The sequence below is a fragment of the Falco biarmicus genome, chromosome 3, assembly GCF_023638135.1.
Source record: "Falco biarmicus isolate bFalBia1 chromosome 3, bFalBia1.pri, whole genome shotgun sequence".
NCBI lineage: Eukaryota > Metazoa > Chordata > Aves > Falconiformes > Falconidae > Falco > Falco biarmicus.
Window position 1 is genome coordinate 22,946,037 of NC_079290.1, and position 22,272 is coordinate 22,968,308.

The 22,272-nt window shown below is 32.7% G+C and overlaps 1 protein-coding gene across 3 annotated transcripts in view; it reads left to right on the forward strand.

Annotated features, from left to right (window-relative positions):
- The window catches only part of CSMD3 (CUB and Sushi multiple domains 3), a 725,150-nt gene that overhangs the window by 259,912 nt on the left and 442,966 nt on the right, over positions 1-22,272 (forward strand). The window contains exon 7 of one of the 3 annotated variants that reach the window (XM_056333378.1): positions 8,865-9,173. The exons of the other annotated variants lie outside the window; for them this stretch is intronic. Coding sequence (XP_056189353.1) covers positions 8,865-9,173 — 309 coding nt within the window. The remainder of the gene's footprint in view (positions 1-8,864; positions 9,174-22,272) is intronic. 3 annotated transcript variants of the gene reach the window in all.

Sequence of the window (22,272 nt, forward strand, 5' to 3'; positions counted from 1 at the left end):
TTTACAGACTGACTGTAAACTGGCAAGATACCTTTTCCGCAAGCTTGTCTTTGCCATTTGCCTAGTAAATGAACAGCCTTTCTAAGAACTACACATTATTTCTAACAAGTACTAGTCTGTTTAAAAAACAGAGAAAAAAATCATTAGGTCTTAAAATTATCTTCTCTTTAGTGAAGATTAATATATTGAATAATTTGAGTCTTAAATTACTTTAGTAAACTGTTTCTGCCAAATAGCTCCTTGATGCCTAACACTGGATCTAGAGTAGAAAATTTGGTCATTTAGCCTGCTTAGGGGAAAGATTAGTTACTTGATCTAGACACTTCAGAGCAATGATACAAAGACTTTTTGATATGAAGAGCAAATGAAAGATGATTATTACAGTTTTTCTCATTCATTATTTTTTCACATATCTGAACTTCATTGAAAAAAAAAATAGTGTCAAAGTCATATCAATATGTAGTTCATCAATATGTAGTACCTCAATATGTATTGATCTGTCTGGATCTGTGTATTTGATTTATGCATGTTAGTTTACTTGCTTATTGCACTCAACAGATATTAGGCAACTAATACTAATATCCCTCTGGCAGTAAAAGAAAATTGTGAATTTCATTTTGTTGATAAGAAATGGGAGTACTACAATATAATAGCATGTCCAAGTTGACACAAGAAACAGAATTAGACTTTGGAACCTTTAAATTTAAAACTTATGGAAACTCCGATTAAATGTCCATGATATATATCTTCACATCAAAGTATTGTTTGAAAACGTACATACAAGATTTTACAATAGTTTCTATGATAGTTTTTAACTTGCTCTAACTTCCTCCCCCGCCCCTTTTTTTTAAGGCAAGTTATAGCACGCATACCAACAACAAATTAAAATTGTAATATTTTCCCTGTTATTTCTTGATTCCTCTGCTTAAAATCTTGGAAGAGGATGCTTTCCAAAACTGCTCAAAATCCAGTTATTAAAATCCCATTTATGAACAAGTGGAGGAGCAGCAGGTTCTGTTCTGGTATATGGTCCAAGCTAAGCACAGTGGGCTGTATTTTGCACTGCAGAATGTATAAAATGCATTCACTTTCCTTTTGTCCTAAGTAGTTTCTGGTACAGAAATGTATCTTTTTCTTACATGGTTGCTATATACATTGCTATGTACATAGTCTGTAGAGTAATTATTCTTGAAGATTTGCGTACTTGATGTTATCCTATCCTTTAAAAGGGTAAATAAATCTTTCTGTTGCACTGTGTTTCACAAGAACAAATTACAAAGACAGTAAGTATATAAGATAATGTTGGCAAGGCTTTTTAGTTTGCAAATACAACAAAGAGATTATTTTTAAGATGACTACTCTTAAATAAGGCCAATAGATGTGAATACTTTGCACTCCCAGCATTTTATCATTAAATTCATAGATTCCCATAATATTGTTGAGAGTCATGAAGAATTTATGAATTTTTTTTTATGATTATGGTGGATTTCACAGATTTATTTTGCATTGGTGTGCACCTCTTTTTGAGAAGAAAGCAAAGTATGACTATATCTGTGCAACAAATGATCATATGAAAGTAATTTTTTTGTATTTCAAATCAGTGCTTTTTCATTTACATTGGTGTTAAAGTTTGGGTTTGTTTGTTTGTTTGTTTTTTTCTTTTTCTTTAAAGTAATAGAACTTCCAAAAAGTATTTTCTTACTGAAGTTAAACCAACTGAAAGAGCAGTATCCATATGTGGGCTGTTGTTGGTAATTTTTGTACTGTTTTTCTATTAAACAAACATATTTAATTATTTCGATAGATGTCCATAAAAGAAAAAGTGGTAGTTCTCTGTCTATGTCCTGTGTTTAGTGGAGGGGTGATAAATCTTGTTAAGGTGTTCAGCATTTCTATATTATCAAAACCTAGAAGGTTGATTTTGTCTGGATAGAAATTCAGATTTTCAAATGTAATCAGTTTGATTAAATTATGAGACATAAATTTACGGTATTTTCAGTATCTACTTAAAAAAATTCAGGTGATGGTACATTCACTGAAAGAAGCATATGGAAAATTCATAGAGACATGCATTTTTATGTACTGAAGGATGGCAAATGTCTTTATGTCCTTCATCCCGGAAAAATTCTGGTTGATGCTTAATTGTTTCTTTCAGATTGTTCTGGTATATGTCTTACTGCAGCAGCTGATCTAGATTTAAAATTAATATAAAACATGGAGAGAAAGAGAAGAAAGAAATAACAATAGGAAGGCTGGAAAAAGAGAGTGAGAAAAGAAAATTCTAGTAAAAAAATCATAAGAGAATGCAGTAATGCAAATGAGAATGTTCTGGTATTAAAAAGAAATAAAAATTAAATTATTAATCAAGTCACACAAATTGTGGAAAACATGAAGACAAAAGAAAGTAAAAAATACATATATTAAACTTCTGTCTAGACAGCTTTAGGAGTTTTTGCTGTTTGGATAAATCCAGGGATCACTGTCTGTTTGAACTGCAGTCTAGAAATTGTTTTGAACGGTATTTTTTCAGTCATATATTTCTTGAAATCCACAGTTTTATTTCCTTCCTGAATAGCTGGGAACTGAAAATCGATTTGGTCAAAGAATGTTATATGTCAGCCATTTATTCTGATTTTATAGTCTCAAATGTATATTTGCATTTTGGATTTCTTTCTTTTCTATTACTTACCTGGACAGCAACAGAACAAAAACTGTAATTGGAACTTAAAATCAGGTAAAAATACTAGAAATGTATGAAGAATAAAAGAAAAGATTTGTGAAAATAATAAGGCTGGAATGACATCTAGGAGTCAAATAAGCTGTAATATCTACACTAATGTGAAAATTCCTTTAACAGATCTAGAATATATTCTTCTAATTAGGTTTGTAGCTTTATTGGAAATTCTTGCAGGCAGCAGATATCTAATGGCAGAGAACATCAAAGAGAACAGTTAATTAAGATATTTTATTAGCCAAAAAAATCCTTTCTTAATGGGATGCAGCGGTCACTAGAAAGTTAGTTAACTATGGGAAGGTTTTAAGAATAATAAATATGTCTTCACTGAAAGATGATCCTTTAACATATGGAAGAAGAATGAAGATGGATTATAGTGATTACTCTTTTTTGAAATTGTTTATTTATTTATTTATTTAATGAAACATGCATTTTGTTTTTGCTTAAGACTGTCAGCAATTCTTTCTCAATTACTCATTGAAAAAGGATTGAATAGTGTACTTCTTGCTATTAAGATACACGGGAAAAATCCCAGACTAACCACATTAGCACTTTACTGTAGTAAGTCCCACTTAGAGTCATCTGCATTAAGGACCTTTACCTTTGTTTTGTAAGTCTGTGGTTGGATCATACATGTCACAAGTCCTGCAACTTGAATTCATCCTGAATAAACAAGATAGTGATTATCCCTATTTACTCTCACATTTTGAACTCTACCTGATTCCCAGGAATTGATCAGCAAAACTAATTCCAGTGAATTAAAATAGCTGCTGAACAGTAGCCTTCCATTCCATTTATTTGGTCTTATGAACAATCTGCCAGTTTTCATCTGTTCTTCCACTGCTGAAGTTAAAAACATGTGAATTTAGAGGATAGTCAGTAGATCAAAGTGAAGGTTTATTGTACATTACTCAACACGCCTGTGGCCATGGGTAGAACAGTGCATCAAGGTTTGGGCCCCATGACAGGAAAGATAAGTTCTTCTCTGGAGGAAGTTTTATTGGAGGGCCACCAAGATGACTGAGGGCTGGAGCACTTTTGCTGTGAGGAGAGGCTGGGGGAGTTGGGCTTTTCAGTCTGGAGAAGAGGTGAAAACTAACAGCAGCTTCCAAATGCCTGCAAGAGGGTTATTGAAAGAGCTGAGCTTTTCATGGTGGAGCATGGTGTAAGGATGAAAGACAACTGACAACATTTGAAACAAGATCTTCATGAAAGATATAAACAGAAACTTTTCTTCTCTGAGGAAAGTCATGCATTTGAGCAAATTGCTCAGGGGGATTGTGCAGTACCCATCCTAGGAGGTTTTCTTCAGTCCTGACTGGATAAAGCCCTGAGCAACTGGTATGAACTTGTGGCTGACCCTGATTTAGATTGTCATGACAGAAAGAGACTCTTGAGATCCATTTCACTCTGACTTATTCTGTGATCCTGTGGATAAAAATTGTTTTAATCCCAGTCCAAACTCACCACAGAATGATCACTCTGTTTTTGATCAGTTTCACAACTAATCAGCATGGTACTACTAACCATTGGACAAATAAATAGTATTAGAACATTTGTTTGTTCATCAGTTTTCTCTGAAATAAAAGCAAATTTAGAAAATCTGTAAAACTTTTACCATATGCTTCTTTATGAACCAAGTTCTTTAGTTACCTTTCAGCAATTTAACGGTGGGCTTTCAATTTAGTTGAGTTTTAGTGGCCATGCTTTCAGTCTGTGGAATTATAATATTTGGCTTGCAATAACAGATGTTACAGTAACATAATTTATGTCAAAACTTTATTTTAAAATGTCATTGTGCTTGAAATAGTTTCTTTCAGTCCAGTTGTCAGAAACTATCTGTAATTTAACACTCTCACTTTAATTTAGTGAATTAATTGATTTTCCTTAAAATCCTCTCTGTCTGAATCCTGCTAAAACATGATTCTTAGTTGTATCTTGTGAGAAAGAATAGCAAGTAAATATTGGTAGATAATTGTGTTCATTTTATTGGAATAAAATCAATCTTAAATCACATGTTAATACATGTTGACTAATCACTGATACTTTACCTTGTGCAACCTTATGGAACTGGAAAAGAAAACAGTTCTGGTTTAATAGGAGGCAACAGCCAGAGCTGAAATCTACATATTAATCTGGGATTGAGCACAGCATGTCAGCATAGCATAAAGCTCAAGCTTCTAAAACGAGCATGAAACTCAGGTTGTCTTGTCTGAAATTAATTGATTTTGGTTAAGAAAACAATTTATTTCTAAAATGTATAGAGATTCAAATTAAGATCTATAACAAAAATTGCATTTGTCTCATTCTGCTTTCCAGCACATATGGAGACTACTTTTTATAAGCCCTATGGTTTCTAAAAGTTGTTAATTATTATTATTTTTTTTAGATATTGGCATATTACTTAAAACTTATGTGAATACATATTAAATAACTCTACTGATCGGAGAGGTAAGATACATTATTCTAGTATTCCTCATTTTAAAGGGAAGCTTTCCAAGTCACAGTCTTCTAAATGGGAAGGAAAAAAACCAAATTTTCAATAGAAGATTTTTCACTGTATTAGATACCATTTTCTTCCTTTTTTTTTTTTTTTTTTGTTGGTCAATGCTTCTGTAGAGTTGGCAAAAGTATTCACTGTCTCCCTCAGTTATTTTATTCCTTCAGGGATTACTTGTAAAAAGTTAGTCCATTAATCTAAATGAGAACTTCCGCTATGAGTTTATCTGGGGTAAATTTCCTTTGCTATCATGTTTACAACAGGAACCCTGTGTATACTTGTAGCATATTGCATATGCAAAGCATGTATATCTAGCACAGATTCATAATCTATTTTTGGAGCTTTGTCTCAGGCAGATGTCAAAGGCTCTTGCCTCTTTCCTTTACTAAAAATGATCCTGGGATCAGGAGCAACCTCCACTCCTATATAAATAGAAAGGCTTATGGGTCTTCCATATGTTTGCATTATCCAAAGTTATAGCAGTTACAACACTTTTGACTAGTGGTTAATTCAGATTACTTTTTTGAACTGAATTGTTCTGTAGATCATCAGCTTGATCTCCTTCCACTTCTACATAGCTGAGAATTTTGTATGTGTAAATACCACTTCAAATCTTTCCTCCTGCAGTCTAATTTGACACGTACAAGGTCCTCAGTTTTACTGATTTCAATCTGTTCTCCATCCACAGACTCACTCAGAGAAATGGTTGTCCAATCTAGTAGGTCTCAGCCTCCTTTAGTCTGGGCTGGTCAGGTTCCCTTTCTTTGTGAACCCATGCACTGACCAACAATTACTATTCCTTGCCTCCACATCCTATTGCTCCCTCCCATGGAGCACCCTGGCAGTTCCTCAAGCCTCAGATTTTCTCAGTTGCTGATTGTGAATTCAAAATGATGACCTACCTCTGAGTTGACTCCAGCTGACTGAAAATTCTTGGCTTAAATTTTATCCAAAAAGCAGAATTCAGTCTTCCTTTCTTCCTTGTTGTACCATTTTTAATTGCGAGTTTGTCTTTTTCTTTTTCTTTTTTTTTTTTTTTTTTTTTTATATTTTTAAACCAGAATATTAAGGGCTCTGTATGTGTGTGTGTGTATCATATAGGAAATTACAATTTTTAAAACAGTCTCTTTGACAAACTCAAATGTCAAATTTGACTGCAGATGAATGAAGTATAGAATGTCTTATAGTGCTCATACAGCATAGGTGTTTCAATTGGTCTAAACCTGTTTTCATAGAAACTAAGACACCAAAGTTCATGCTTTTACAGATTACAAATGATATTTAGGCAAACATGAATGCGTATGTTCTATGCAGTAGCTGATACTTACTAGATTGTTTATACGTAATATTAGTTTTGTCTTAGAATTTTCCATGTAAATCATACCATGCTCTTTACATTTTACTGATCTTCTGCATGAGTTATTTTTTGCATTGTAAGTGGATGTGGAAGCTTAACAAGTTAGGTATTTTGCTTGTAAGCTGCCTCTCTATCATAGTACAGTGTTTTTCAATGTATAAGTTTTGAAGCTTTAAGTAAGCATATTTTTTCTTGCCTTTTTCAAGGTTAACTTTCTCTTAAACTTGTTGTGCCTCTTTAAAGCACTAGAGTATAACATGCCATTTGACTGAGATATAATTTTGCTTTGAGCTTGATATTGGGAGCAGGAGACTGCCTGTTCTTGTACATTTGCTTGCATGATAAAGATGTGTCCACACAGATTTTGCTTTAATAGTAGTGGTTATATGATGTGCAATAAGTTTTCTTCATTTTACTCAACATTCTCAGGTTCCAAAATATCTCTTGACAATGCACTTTTGTTTTCTGTGTTTCAGTCTTGATACCAGTGTCAAAATGTATTGTATCCTGAATCACAACTAGTCTAGTCTTTTGATAATATTCATTGTTGTGACAATTTTCTTCTTTTATTCTGAAATAAAGAATAAAACATGTCTAGGTCTATTTTAGTTACTTATACTGCTGTCATCATAGGACAGTAAGTAGTTTTTGGTTTGGTCTCTGACACAAAACCTTGGAATATTACCTGGTGCTTTTAAGGTTGTTTTGTTTTGTAGGGGAAACCACCACTGTATGATTTAGAAGTGCTGTACTGCAGAATAGAAATTAAGATATTAAATGTATGATAGCAAAAAACCTATGTACCCACAGCAGCCTTATTAGTTTGCTGTATAATGCTTAAGTATTCTGTTATGGCAGTATTTTTTTTGTAGTACCACAAATTCAAACATTTTTAGCCTAAAATTTCTCCAGGAAAGAGATTTTATCAGCAAGACTGAGTATTTTTAACATTAGGATATGTTCCATTTATTTGTACGGTACTTTTGATAAGTCTGTGAAAAGATTTGATATACCTTTATGTACCAGTGCTATATACTGCTCAGTTCTTCAGACAGTCTTATTTTCTAGTGTATAGGTTTTTCTAACAGTGCAAAAACTCTGGTTTGTTTTCATCCTGTCATCACCCACTACACTTAAAGGAAAAGTCTCAAAGTCTGTGTGAGAGGACAACTCAAAAGTAAAAAGTGTGGGATATTATTGTTTGAGTGGCTGTTCAAGAGCCACTTAATCATTACTATGGAATAAATAAAAGCCATATTTTAAAGATACTCATATAACATAGTACAGTACATGCTACATCAACTTTGTCTATGTTATTTTTCTATTATGAATTTTATTACACTTTGCACAGTCATTTATTTGTTACAATCAAGACAGAGTTGCTACTCTGTTAAATGTTCTAAATGCTCACAGGTGAAAGACTTGGCTTCTAAATGTTTGCAGCCAAATCTAGGGACTTGGGAAGGATGAAAAGGTTAATAAAATATTAAGAATTCCTACATGGGTTATATATTTTAGCTACTAGACAAGTTAGAGGTGTTAATATTTTCATAAACAGTGCATGGAGAATTTTTTAACTCCTCAATCATTTTGTGGGTGGGTTTTTTGCGTAAAATAATCTGTCCTATTGCAGGAATTAGAAAGCAAAAAGAATTACAGATGCAACCTTTGTCCAATATCAAGTATAGATAATTATGCTTAGGTGTTCTGTTAAATGTGTACCTTTTTACTATTCATCTACCCTTGGCCTTGTATCAAGTCTAAATGAGCTTTTGGAGCCCTCTCAAGGTTTGATGAAAAGAATCAAATGTATGAATGTATTTGGCAGCCTTATTAGCAGTTGCAGCAGGGAAGCTTTGCCTGCTACCTAGGTTACTATATAGTGCTGCTGTTTCACTCCCCTGTAGGGAGGTTATCACTGTTCTACACATTGGGTCCCTTTTAATGATATAGCTGCATATTTTGCTCTAGCTATGCTGATTTCAGGACTGAATTTGCAGGGGTGGAAATTATGTGCTGTCACTCTGACTGGTACACAAGTTTATAATATAAGTTCTTGAGGACATTTAAAAATATATCTATAATTACAAAATGTTCACTAGCATTAAAAAAAAGGTTCTGATTACTTCAATTTTTTAAACACAGAGTATCGACCTTTTCACGTCAATTGTCTTTACTATGTTAAACAGAGGGAAATTTAATCTTTTAGGTTGTTCAGGAGAACACAATTCAAAAGAAAAAGTTAGCATCCAGTGCTACTGTGTGTCCCACAGGTTCTTCCACTTTGATCAAAACTGCCTCCACTGGTGAGTTAGAGGAGCGTATTGCGGCCACTACTGGTGCTATTACTGTTGCTAGCACATCTGCTGATGTTGCTGTATCCAGTGCAGTGACCACCTATAGACAACCTTCTGAAGAGCAACAAGTACAAGCTATGAATATAAGAAAATCAATTCTGGAGTCGGCCACTTCCAAGGAAGCACTCTCCCTTCATCAAGCAAATTTACAAAGCACAAGAAGACGACCAAGAAATGCTGAGCAGATAGAAAGAACTAAAGAACTTGCAGTTGTTACTCATAGAGGTATTGGATATTATTTTACTTGTGCCCATGTAGTTACGGAAAAATATTTTGTGTAAATTAAAAGTGAAAGATCAGGTATCCATTCAGCAAATTTAATTGAACCAAATGGGAAAGGGATTAAATGTGCTTAAAACAGTTCTAGTGGAGCAGCAAGATGGAAAAATGAAATAAATAATAATATTGTTAGTAATTTACATTAATTTGATTTATAAAAAGACAAAAAGGAAAGAAGAGGAAATTTATTTTGGTGCCATTTTATAGCCTATATTGTTATATTTCACTATCAAGCCTAGTGTGAGATCTGATGAAAGTTTAGAGAATTGAAATTAGAATATTAATCTGTTCTGCATATGTTTTTAGACATAATCAACTATATCATAAAAATGTACTTCATAAATAGCTGCTAAACTAATTGGTGATGCAGTTGTAATCATCTCCCTTCTGCTTATATCTTCAGCAATATTTTGACGTTTTAAAATAAATTACATTTTTATTGTGTCAAATGTGAAATCAATGAATGAAGCAAAGTTTAGAATACCAGGGAGTTCAGTTGCAAATATTAAGGTAGTAAAGCTAAAGATTTGATATGTTCCTATATTCAGATGATCTAATCCTCATGCTAAAGTACTAATAATGAACATAATTTGGAATTATGTTAAGCATTTATTGTCTTAAAAGGTAAATGTTAATATCTGAAACATGAGGCTGAGAAACTGCAGTGCTGGAATGTCTTAATTTAACCAGCACAGACATTCAGAAACAAACTGTATCTGGTATGTTTTTACACATACACAAGTTCAGGGAAGAAGCAGCTTAATTTTGCAAGCTAATGTTGATTACTATTTATTATATATTTTTAACTTTTATTATGTGCTAACACATTGTTTCAGGTTAATCTATTGTGTATGAAGAATTTATAAACACAAATATATGGAGGACAAACATCTTTTATAGCACAAGCAATTTGTGGAAGTCCCGTTGTATGGTTGATATTTTGTAAAGAATATTTTAGATTGGAAATTGTTGTCCTACTGGTTGAGTTACTAGCCTAGTACAAGTTATAGCTTCATTTACTAACATGTTTTGAAACAGTAGAGCTGCACTTCTATGGAATTTTAAAGTGTATAACTTAAGTAGGAAAACTGAAAAACAAGCACTGTATTTGGTTTGCATATGAAACATAAATCATTAGACAGCTATTTATGTTTCATTTGTATTAATTTCATTACAAATCTGAAGTATTTTTGTGGTTATCAGCTAGTATAAATTACTTAGAGTTTGGTTTGTACTGGTTGTGTGGCTATGCATTCACTTCAGAACATCTTTGGTCAAATTTAAGAAAGTGGGCTTATTTTTAGTTATAAGGGAGTATATGAGGGCCTGTGATAATCTCTTCTAATTTAAAGATGTGAAAGTGTGCTAATTTGGCAGTTAAATTTGGTAGTGATTGTGATATACGTACAGTTTCTTCCATTTCCTCTTTGTAATCATTACACTAAGATGTCGTCGCCATGGTTTTCTCACTGTCCTTTTCTTCTCTGACCTATCCTTTAATGTAAGATACAGGTAAGGCTCATACTTCTGAATTACTTTGCCATATTAAAGTGCTAAACCTTAAATTATTGGGTGGGTGAGGGTGGGGGGAAGGATGTTAAGAGACCAAGATACTACTAAAATAGTATTATGGTGCTTATTTGTCACACATTAAAGGAGTGCCAGAGGTGCTGAAAGTTACCACAGCTTGCACAGAGATTAAATCAGTCTTCTATAGAAAGCCCATACCTAGTTCTGTGTGCAATTTATTCCCTCATGACACATTTAAAGTCTTGATTTTGCTGGAATTCTTTATACAAAATGGTTGAAGTATTTTTTTACTGTATCATACCCACAGAACAGTATATGTGTGTATGCTATTAAAGTGGGTATTCATATACTGAGTAAAAAATTACTATTTTTGCTTGGCTAACTCCAATATTTGATTGTATACTTATAAAAGCCATGAAAACATATCAGATGATGCTCATTAAATAACCTGCAGTGGTCTTCCATAAAATATTCATCATTACAAAGCCACAAACATATTTTGAAGTGATGTTTGTGAATGCTAGACTATTATTAATTGACTTGAAGAAATTTCCATTATGGGGAGATATTCCACAGGTGTTTCTATGGGGTTTCCTGTAGGTTTCTATTGAAGTGTTTTAGCTTGTCTTTGGCAATGAAATATGCAAAAAAGTATAAAAAACTATCGTCTTGCCCTGCATATGAAATTACTATGGTAGTATATATCAAAGCTGCTTAAGAAGATTATGTAAATTAAATTTTAAATTATTTTCTAATAGATATTAAAAAAACAATTTATAATTTGGAAATTTATTTTTTTCCTGTGCTTTTGATAACAATTTAGGAATTATGCTACCATATTATGCAAAATAATTTATACTTAAAAATTAATATACCAAATATAATTTACTAAAACTTACTATTTTATATATGTGTATACTTAAAATGGTAAAAATGTACTGTACTTGTAGTCTTCACAGTAGTGTTTTTAGAGAATATTGCTAGTAAGATTAGAATAGTGCTGTTTTATGATACCTTAGCATTGATGAAAAATGGTAACTACAGAATAAGAATAGTACTGTTGACTTTTACAGGATTGTTCTATGACTAAGATCTTTCAGAATGAGTAAACAACATGACCATTTTGTTTCCTAAACTGATATTTTTGAAGTGTATGTATGAAAGATGTATAGAAGCAACTAGAGGTCTCTATCTAAAATTAAACTACTAGGTGTAAATTAGTCTACCACACATAGTATCTGGACTTCAACAGTAATTGTAGGTTCTCTTAAAGCCTGGCTGAAGAATTTCTTCTCCAAGCTTATTAGTTGGAAATCATACAAGAGGAGCAGATGTTATGCTGTGACTATTTAAGAGAGGAAAAAAGTACCGTAGTCATGTTTGCTGAAATACTTCCATTAAAGGTAGGGAAGTAGAAGTATCATTTTATAAAGCAGTGGCGATATTTCATGAGGAATACTGTACATTATTATAGTTCCTTATCAAAAAGAATTCAGTCTGAATCAGATGAATAAAATAAGTGTTACATTGTTCTGATCGTCCCACCTTACAAAAGAAATGTAAGACAGGATGAAAAGATAAATGTTTCAGGAAGTGAATGCCAGTATGTGGAGAACTTAAATAAGGACAAATGAGTATATAATATATAGATACATTAGAGAGAGAGGCAAGGTGAGTTCTTGTTATCAGAACAGTGAAGCCTTCTCGTAGAAGGAGGGAATAGATGAAGGGTGAAAATATTACTTTCAAGATGCAGCTTGATAGGCTAATGAAAAATACATTCAGATATGATAACTGGAAGAGAAACCTAGCATCTTTTGAGTCCTGAGTTCTAATGAATCAAGTGATCAAACTCAGTGAAGAGTATCTTTTCATCTATTCAGAAGTAGTGGGGGGAAAAAGAAGGTCCCCGACCACTTTCACTCAGTTAAATCTAGAAGCTTCAAATGCTGAGCATTCATGTGGATACTACAATCACAGTTTCTAGTATGATTTGTCTTTTTCAGATGTGAATCAGGAAGGAAATTAAGTGTGATTTTTCCCCCCTTGTTTATTTTTTGTTAAAGTATCTAAGTACTGTCAGCTTGGTCAGAACTACATTAGTAGAGGAAAATTGGAAAATTTTGGTCTTTTCTACTATCTGTGTTTCATACACTAAGAATTCAGAGTTTAGTAATGCTGTTAGTGCTATTGAATTGTTTTAGAATCATATCAACTGCATCTTTTCTTCCTTAAGGCTGTAGAATTTTTATTTCAGTATATGCAAACGTCATGAGAGTTATTTTAGAACTTTTTCTTGTGAGTGCTTTTATAGCATACTTTTACTGTCTAGAGATGAGTTAAGAGGCATATGACCAAATGCCTCAGCATTTGGACAGTGCCCTTAATAATACGCTTTAACTTTTGTTCAGTACTGAAGTGGTCAGGCAGTTGGACTAGATGATCATTTTAGGTCCCCTTCCAACTGAACCATTCTCTCTCTTCTCTTCTCTTCTCTTCTCTTCTCTTCTCTTCCTCTTCCTCTTCCTCTTCCTCTTCCTCTTCCTCTTCCTCTTCCTCTTCCTCTTCCTCTTCCTCTTCCTCTTCCTCTTCCTCTTCCTCTTCCTCTTCCTCTTCCTCTTCCTCTTCCTCTTCCTCTTCCTCTTCCTCTTCCTCTTCCTCTTAATATGGTAGTACACATGCATCCCAATTAAATAACACTGAGAATAATGGGAATCTTACTTCTTGTTTAAGTGGCAAGAGAGGACAAAGAATACAAGGATTTTAAAATAAATCTTAAGATAGAAGCAAAGAAAGAATAAAATAAATGTGAAAGCTGATGATGTTGAAACAGTGGGGGTTTCTATTCTCTCATATATATAATTGAGAAGAATCCTTGATCTATCAATGCCAAACATAATCAAGACTGATTCTCTTTTGCTGACATGATATTACACTTCTGGGATTTTATAAAGGAACACAAAGTGAGTTAAATAATTTTACAAAGTAAGTGAAAACTTTTTTAAAGACTCCTTAATTCTACTGAAGGAGTATGAAGTGAATTGAAAATGAAATATCTCTAGTCAAGTCACTGGAGTTTTGTTCTTCATTGTAATGTACCTGGACTTCTATAACAGAAATAAATAACTCCTACCACAAAAGACAAACTCTGTATAAACAATGTATAGTAGCCATCCTTTTATTATTTTTTTCCCATTTTCAAGGACAAGTCATAGAGTTTGGCTATACCTTTTTATTTAGCAGTCATGGTCAGTGGAGGCAGTTGAACAGGGTTTTTCTTATATTGAAAAATGAAGAAATAAAGTATCTTTTTTTTTTTTTCAATTAACTGATAATTTGCAAAGAATATTTAGAGTATTGTCAGGTGTATAACTATATGCAGCACAAAACTCACAAAGAAGAAAAGCTTGAAATTATTTTGAAGACTTAATTGATTTTACTATATCGTTAAGAAGTCCTGCATTCTAAGACAATATCCATCCTAAAGGAATTTCTAAAGCAAGACCTGTGTACTATAGATACAAATGAGTGCAAGATGCAAGCAATGTATCAAGACCACTGGTACAGTTCATAATTAATAAATGAAATATAGAAAAAAATCAGTCTGAAACAGAGATAACAGATTTGGAGAAAAAAAAATGCTTATCGAAATCAAACTCAAATAGTACTGGATCAAACTAGTCATCGTGTAGCAGTTGAGAAAGTGAATCAATGCTTTCATTTGCATCTTAAATCACATTTATTTCCAATAGAAGTTTAGATTCCAACACATTTAACTACTGTAAAGTTCTGTGCTTCTAAAGAGCAGAAATGTCACCAAGCATTTGCAAATTTTTTACCATATCTGCTCAGTTTGAAGATTAAAATATAGATTATGTTTTGATTATTTTACTTAGCTGTTTTCAAAATCTTATTCATTCTACTATCTCCATTCTCTTTCTTTCTGTATGTTTCCAGCTCTATTTTTTTTTCTGACTTTCTTATAAAGCCTTTATTGTTTCTCTATCCCTTTATTCTTTAAGAACACTTATCTATCACACCTTACCTTATGCTTTTTGATACCTGACTTTAAGTAGTATCTTAGTAATAGTGAGGAAAAAGTGAGTCAGGGAGAACCTGGATGTTCCCCTTTAAACCATTTTTTATTTTTGCTGTTTTTTACAGGAGAACTTAAGACGGTAGGAGGCAATAAGATTTAAAGATTTTTAAAGATTTTTCAGATTTGTTATGAGGAGTTAAATCTTGAAACCAAAAGGATTTAAGATAAAGTTATTTAATTATCTTTATTTTTTAAAAAAAGATTCAGTGAATGGCATTGCTTTGGGATTATTCAATGTAACTTTTCAAGGATTTGTTAGAAAATATATTGATGTATCCTGATGTTTTTGAGGTTTACTTAGAAGCAGGAAGAGGAAACAAAGCACAGTGAAGGTTTTAAGAGTGAAGTAGGAAATCAATGTGCATATGTCCTCAGGTTTTGGGTTGGTTTTTTTTTTGGGAGGGGGGATTTTTTTTTTTTTGTTATGAGTGAAGTCCAGAAGTGCAAAGATGCGAGTCTGAAGAAAGTCAATATATTTTGCAGTAAGATTCTTATGTTCTTCTATATGTATAAGAATATCTACATATAAGACATTTGTGTATGTTTAAATGTTATTTTTTAGAATAATTTAATAAATTCCAAGAAATAGTTTTTAGCATAACACAGATGTAATTTAGTACTCAAGCATTTAATCGCTGAACTGTATTTGTTCAATATTTCCTAATACTTTTGGAAATACCTGTTTAGTATGTGCAATGAGTCACATAGATATGTTCTATTTGGTGGATGAACTCCATAATCCGTGGTTAAAGTTTTTGTTAGAGAAAAGCTGATAATAATGACCTAAGTTTCTTGACACCTTCCAACTTCAGAGAAGTCAGAGGAAATGACATCAGTTTTCATTGAATAGTCAAGTCCAGCGTGAATAGAAGGAAGAAGGGGAAAAAGAAAATCAGTCATACTGATTTCAGGAAATGAGTTATGTTAATGCTTTAATTGAATTATAGCTCCTTATACTTGCCTGTCAGTTTTATTCTCCTAACTTGGTACATTTATTTTTCTTGCAGTTCCTTTGGTTCTTAAGTTTCTTCATTATAATATACATGTTTAGTTCTATAATTGATACTTGTCTTGTGATGTGTTGGTTCATTACTTTCCCTCAGTATTTCAGGTTTTCTGATTTTGACTACAATATGTTGGTATGAATCAAATACATTTTAGACAAATATAAAAACAAATTTATCATTAATGCAATTATATATTACTTTAAAAATAATCATATTAACCATAATTGCTTTCTTTTAAATAATACAGTGGAAAACTATAATTTTGACCATTTTAAAAACCATATGTGTAAACTAACTGTGTTTCCTCTTTGTTCTTAATTCAATACCAATATATGAAATAACCTATTTATATATATGTATCTGTAACCTGTATAGAAAACCTTTTTTTCAATACATTTTCTGACTGATTCTACATAGTTTAGCTCCTTATTGCATTACTTTATTATATATATAGCTGGTCTTTATAATAACTGGGACTTAACTAAGGAAGTAAAATATTATTATAAATTTTAGTGAAAACATTTTAAAGTGGGAGAGTTCCACATACAATTTTGTTGACAAATGACATAGCACAGTAATACTTAAACTTCCAGTTCTGCTCCATGCTAATCATACTTTTCAGCAAGAGAAGAGCAGGATTTTTTTTTCCATTATGTCACTCATCAGTGTGTATTTAAATGAGGTAAAAACCCAATGAGAAATTTTCAAATGCATATTAAATACTACATAGCTTATATCATACTGTTCTCTGAAAATTGTCACAGGTTTTGATCTATGGATAGAAAATGACCCTGAGAAGTTGCACAATTAAGATGGAAATGCATCATATTAAAATAAAATAAAAACACATTGAATTTTAATATAAATGTGAAATGCACACATTAGGTTAGAATCATATGTGTATGGTATATGTATATAAAGTATACATATATATTGTATGTAAAGTATACATATACATTTTGTTCATTATATATACAAAATATATAAAGTAGATTAAGTATACGATTATGTTCATTTAACTATCATTTTGTGGAGAAAATTTTACATTCATTCTCATTTGCATTTTCTTCCATTCTAAATAAAACTTTTTGACTGTGGGTTAATAGTAAAATAGAGCCTTTTCTCATCAAAACTACTTACACCTGAAAATAAATAAAAAGTCTAATTTTATCTGTTTAATAGGTCATAATGATTAGTAACTATGTTTAAACTTCTCTACTTTTAGGACAGAGTCAAAAAGTCATTTTCACTATTTTAATCATTCTATTTATTGTCCACCACCTCATCATGTTTAAAATATTGTAGGATCAAGAAAAAAGTATTTGTTATAAGTTGTACTAATGCAGTGTGTTACTGCAGTAATTAGTAATACAGTGTAGCAGTAAGTACAGTCATGCAGTAGCTGCAGTAATTTGAGGTATAAATCTTCTATACAATCTGCTTTGACCAGACACTTTAGGGTTGAAAGTGAGATGGGTGGGGGTATAGAGTAAAAAGGAAACCAAGATCCGCTCATGTAAAAAGCAAAAAATGCAATACTATGACAAGTGGATGGTTCACCACTCTGTAGTCTGATTGTTCATCTTCTGAATGGCTCTTCATATTTAAGAAATCATTAACCTACACAGTTGCTGCTGTGCTACAAAACCTGATGAAAATTCATGTTCTCTAATACCAGCTTTCAAGGTGCAGAAAAGCTCTAGAAGGTAGTGCTACATCAGTCAGTGTGTTGGGTCACAGTGAAGTTTATTTGGGTAATCACTAAGCTTAGAGATTTTTAATGTAAATTTATAGAGCCAAAAGTGTCATCACCTAAAAACTAGATAGCCTGCTATATTTTCCTCCCCTGCCTCTCCCCCCCCTGCCTTTTGTGCAATCTCTTGATGCAATGATCCCTAAGATACCTGGATATCTCACGCTTGTGTTGTCAGAGTTTGGAAATTCTGGATAATAGTTGCATTACATGTGTAGTGAACATGAATTGTACACACACAAAAAAAGAAACTGACCTGTACATGAGCAGTAGGCTTAATGCATTCAGGCTGTGGATATGCTGTGGATGTGGATCAACTTCTAGAGGAAATAGAGTGAATCAGACTTACGCCCAAGATGAACTGGAAATATCATGCATCAGTTATTTGGCATATGTGTACATGAGTACCAAATACTGGAAGTCCAGAATATATCAGACTCCTGTTTCCATCACCAGAAATAGCAGCTGCAGCAAGTAAAATCTGCCATCATCAGATACTGAAGTTCTTGACTGGTTCTGCACCAGTCAGAATCAGTTCTGCACTGTATTCCAAACAGCTATCTTCTGTCTCTTCAGAAAGAAGTTAATGGGTTAATTATTCATTATTTCTAGGATACCATAAATCCAGCAAGTACACTTATTGAAGAAGACCATGTAATCCTGAATCTACAAGTGTTTTTAATTTCAGCTTCCCTAGCATTTGGACCCAATACAAAGAAAAACAAATGGTAGTAATTTCTGTTTTCTATGTAACAGTAGTGTGCTGGGAAGAATTTTGAGAATACAGATTCAAAGGAAAGATTAACTTTTCTTTCTCAGTCATGTGAGAAAAAGAAAAAAATAAATCTTGAGATAATATACTCTCAAAGACTTTCACCCCAGAATTTCTTTTAACAGCTACTTTTGATTCAGATATTTTCAAAGAGAATCCATTGCAGTTGACTTCAAGTAAATGTCAAAGATAAGAAACAAAAGAATACAGAGATTGTGAGGGGGCATCAAACTTTCCCTTTATTTCCAGGGATATTACATGTTTTCTAAAACACGTTGTATGGGCATATATGTATATACAATACAAACATTTAGGTACAGTCAAATAAGCAATCTACCTCCTCTTTTGAACATAATATTGTATTTCTGCAGATGTCATCTAAGGATGATTGTATGTGCAGTCATGAAATAATGGCTTTGATAGTATGATGTTCTCCAGCTGCATTAGCTGAGTGATAGTGAATATATAATATAATATAATGTAAGAAAGCTTCAGGAGTGGGGAGGGGCTGTTTCATTGTTGGAAGTACTTTGAGCTACACATAAGTAAAGAAGTTTATAAGGTCAGAAGAGGCCTAAGTTTCCCTGGTTAATACTCTGTATAGTTATAGTAATGGAACCTGAGTGTCTGTTTTGCATAGAATGATGATGTTTTAGTTATCAGCATTTTGAACGCAGCTTATACTTTGTATAAAAGTTTACAAAACATAGACAAGACAAGCTGGACAATTTACTTACAAAAATGCTGTTGCATAACTGAAATAAAGACATGTATTTGTAGGTTGTCAGTGTTTTAAATAAATATCCTTCACGTGGCTACAGACCCCACTGCTTCCATATTGTGGAAGCAAATTTTCTGTCTTGAAATTTATGTCTTGTGTAGCTCTCAGGATGTACTTTTACACTGAAGCCAGAATTGTGTGAACTGAACAATTTTTTCATTATTGAAAGTAAATTTCATTTCTAGTGTCTGAGAGCTTGTTGTACTCAAGGTAGTGCTAGGGAAATTATACGTCTAAGTAGTGTTTCTTTTATAATACACGTGCTTAAAACACATGTAGATACATTCTTTTTTTAACTTGATGTCCTTTTTTAATATAGTACTTAGCCTGAAAAGTAAAATGCAGTAATTGTCTAGATTAGTCCTTTCTCATGACTGTTTGTATATAGGCTGTACACATATGACTATGCATGAATATGCAGAATTACACCTTTTTATAAAAAAAATTTAAGGCAGTATTTTAATTTTTTTTTTGTCTAAAACTTTGCCTGTAAGTGTTTGAATCTTCCTTAGCTTACATGAGAGACCATTTTGGTCAACAACTTCAATAAAATTATTCTAGATGTATTTCAGTTTACATATAAATTTACTACTTGAAAAGTGTACATGAGTCTTGTCTGTCTATTGGCTGAATATTAGCTTACCATGTGATGCAAAACTTCTTACCTGGACTCCTTCCATTACCAGGACTGTTCATATCCTTCCCATGTCAATAAAGCATTCAGTTCCATCTTTCATACTTGCAGAAGACATTGACCCTTCTAACTTTAGAAACAGTCACATAAATTATAATCTTTCATGCTGTAATAAAGCCATTTGAACAGGAAAAAAAGCACAAGCTTCCAAGGTGGATGCTAAAGTACTTTTCAAGTTTTTTTAACATAATCTGTGATTCATTGTCGCACAGTTCTGATGCTACTGGTTACATTTCATCAGGTCACGTGATCACAAATACATTCAGGATTGTCAGAGGCTTATTTGGATAGGAAATGTACATTGGCATTCCTGACCCCCAAAATAAAAAATCCAAACCAACTTGCTGACTTCTAAATCTATAAATTAAAAATAAACCAACCAACCAATCTACAAGCCATATGTATTTAAAGTGGTATTAAAGAAACTTCTAAGCATTTCCTTGCATTATAGCAGTGGACAGGTGGTTAGATCAGATAGAAGTTTATAAATTTTGATTAAAATAGATTTTTTTTAGTCTTTCCAGTTAATTATATGACAGCGTTACTGAAGATTTATTCTATTTTAGACATCATGATTAAGCCTGGTCTCTGAACAGTTTGATTTCCTTGATGTAACTTTTCAGTTTTATTTTTGGCTTGATACTTGGATGGATTTAAGGACAGGGCATAAAGGAAGCTTTGAGTTCACATCTGTTTTAATTTATGAATATTATTCTTCAAAGCATTAGAGAATTTTTTGCTGCCTTCCATCTACACCGGTATGCTTTCTCAGGGGTATCCTACTTTTTTTGTCTAATCGATTTCCCTGTTTCTTGGCCATTCAGAAGTAAGAAAATATAGTAGGCTGACCATATTTCTTTCAGTAGCATTATCACATCTGAACTGCTTGTCTTGAGAGAAATGGGAGTATCAAAATCTAAATTAATCTCATGAGAAAGTAGGTATCTTAGGCCAGATGATTCGAGCCCTTAAAATCTCTGTTTCTCTTTGTGGACTAGCTTAGATGTGTAGAACTGTGCTGTTTGCTGACATGAATCCATCCTCTGAGACTTCTGAAAACTGATAACCATTCTTAGTACTTACTGTCATGTGTATGCTAAGCCTGTTTTTGAACAGTTACCATTTTCCACACTGGTTTCCACATTGGCATGTGCAAAATAAGGCCTAGTTTACCACATATTAAAGAATATATTTATGTGTTTTGGGTGTTGGATTTTTGGTGATGGTGGGGTTATTTTTATGTTTATACATGCATATGCCATCTGACATGTAGTTTAGTGAAGGCATGTTTGAACCAAATACATTTCTGTAATTATTCCTTCACAGTGTATTCACAAACTACTGTTTAATAAATCAATGTACAAAACCCAGGTAGAAGTAAAATTTTTCTCTTGTAGTGTAAAGATGCTTCAGAGATCTTGAGTTGCTCTCTTTCCTAGTGGTATTTCATAGCCTTGGCATAGTGATGCAAATAGTTATAAAAATTTTTTACTGTTTTAAATGTCTTCACCAAAACACTCTTAAAACTATTTCCAGTTCCATCTTAGATCTTTTGAACTCTGTTTCTTGTCTAGACAGACTATGGGTATGCCATTCAGGTGTTTCAGGACGAGTAGAAACAAACAAAAACCCCCAAATTAGTCTTCATTCTTTAATTTGTTGTTATGATGATTTCTAAAACTAGAGGACAAGCGTCTCCCTAATGTGAGTATTTAAACCCATCCCACCACTTGAAATCATGTATTCAAGCCCACTCCCATTTTACTTAGGTGTGGAAAAATAGCTAGGCCTATCTTCTGATTCATGAGGAGTTATTTTACACTGATGCTCAGAGAAGACCAAAAGAGAAGTTTACAGCTATATGCCAACATTTATGTGTATGTCAAAATAGCATCTTAGAAATCTCACACAATGATGAGAGAGCATTACTGCTATTCCAGTATGGCTGTACTATGTGAAAGTACAGTTCTTGGGTCCATGACTTCTACTGAGAATTGTATTAGTTGTAGACTTCAATTAATTTGGGGTGGGAGGGCTTATGGTATTAAAGGTTAAAAAATATATTAAAACATATAGTACTTTGTGGCAACAGGTATGTTGTGCTCCTGCAAATAATGTATTTACCAGAACCATAAGCAATACTTATAGGTTACATTATGATACACAAAGAAATTTACATTTTGCATCTTGAGAGAAAAGCCTGTGTGTATTTACAAGAAAATGTGGTCTCTTCCATCAGGAGTGTGAAAATATTTATCATCACCTCCTATATCTATCCTATAAATTGTCTTTTTTAGTAGTATGTTTTCTCCTGAATCTTGTTCTGCTCTTGTGTGTGGAAATAAATAATTTTATTTATTTTAAAATAGCAATAATATTTTGCTACTTTGGTATTTATGCCTCATGTAA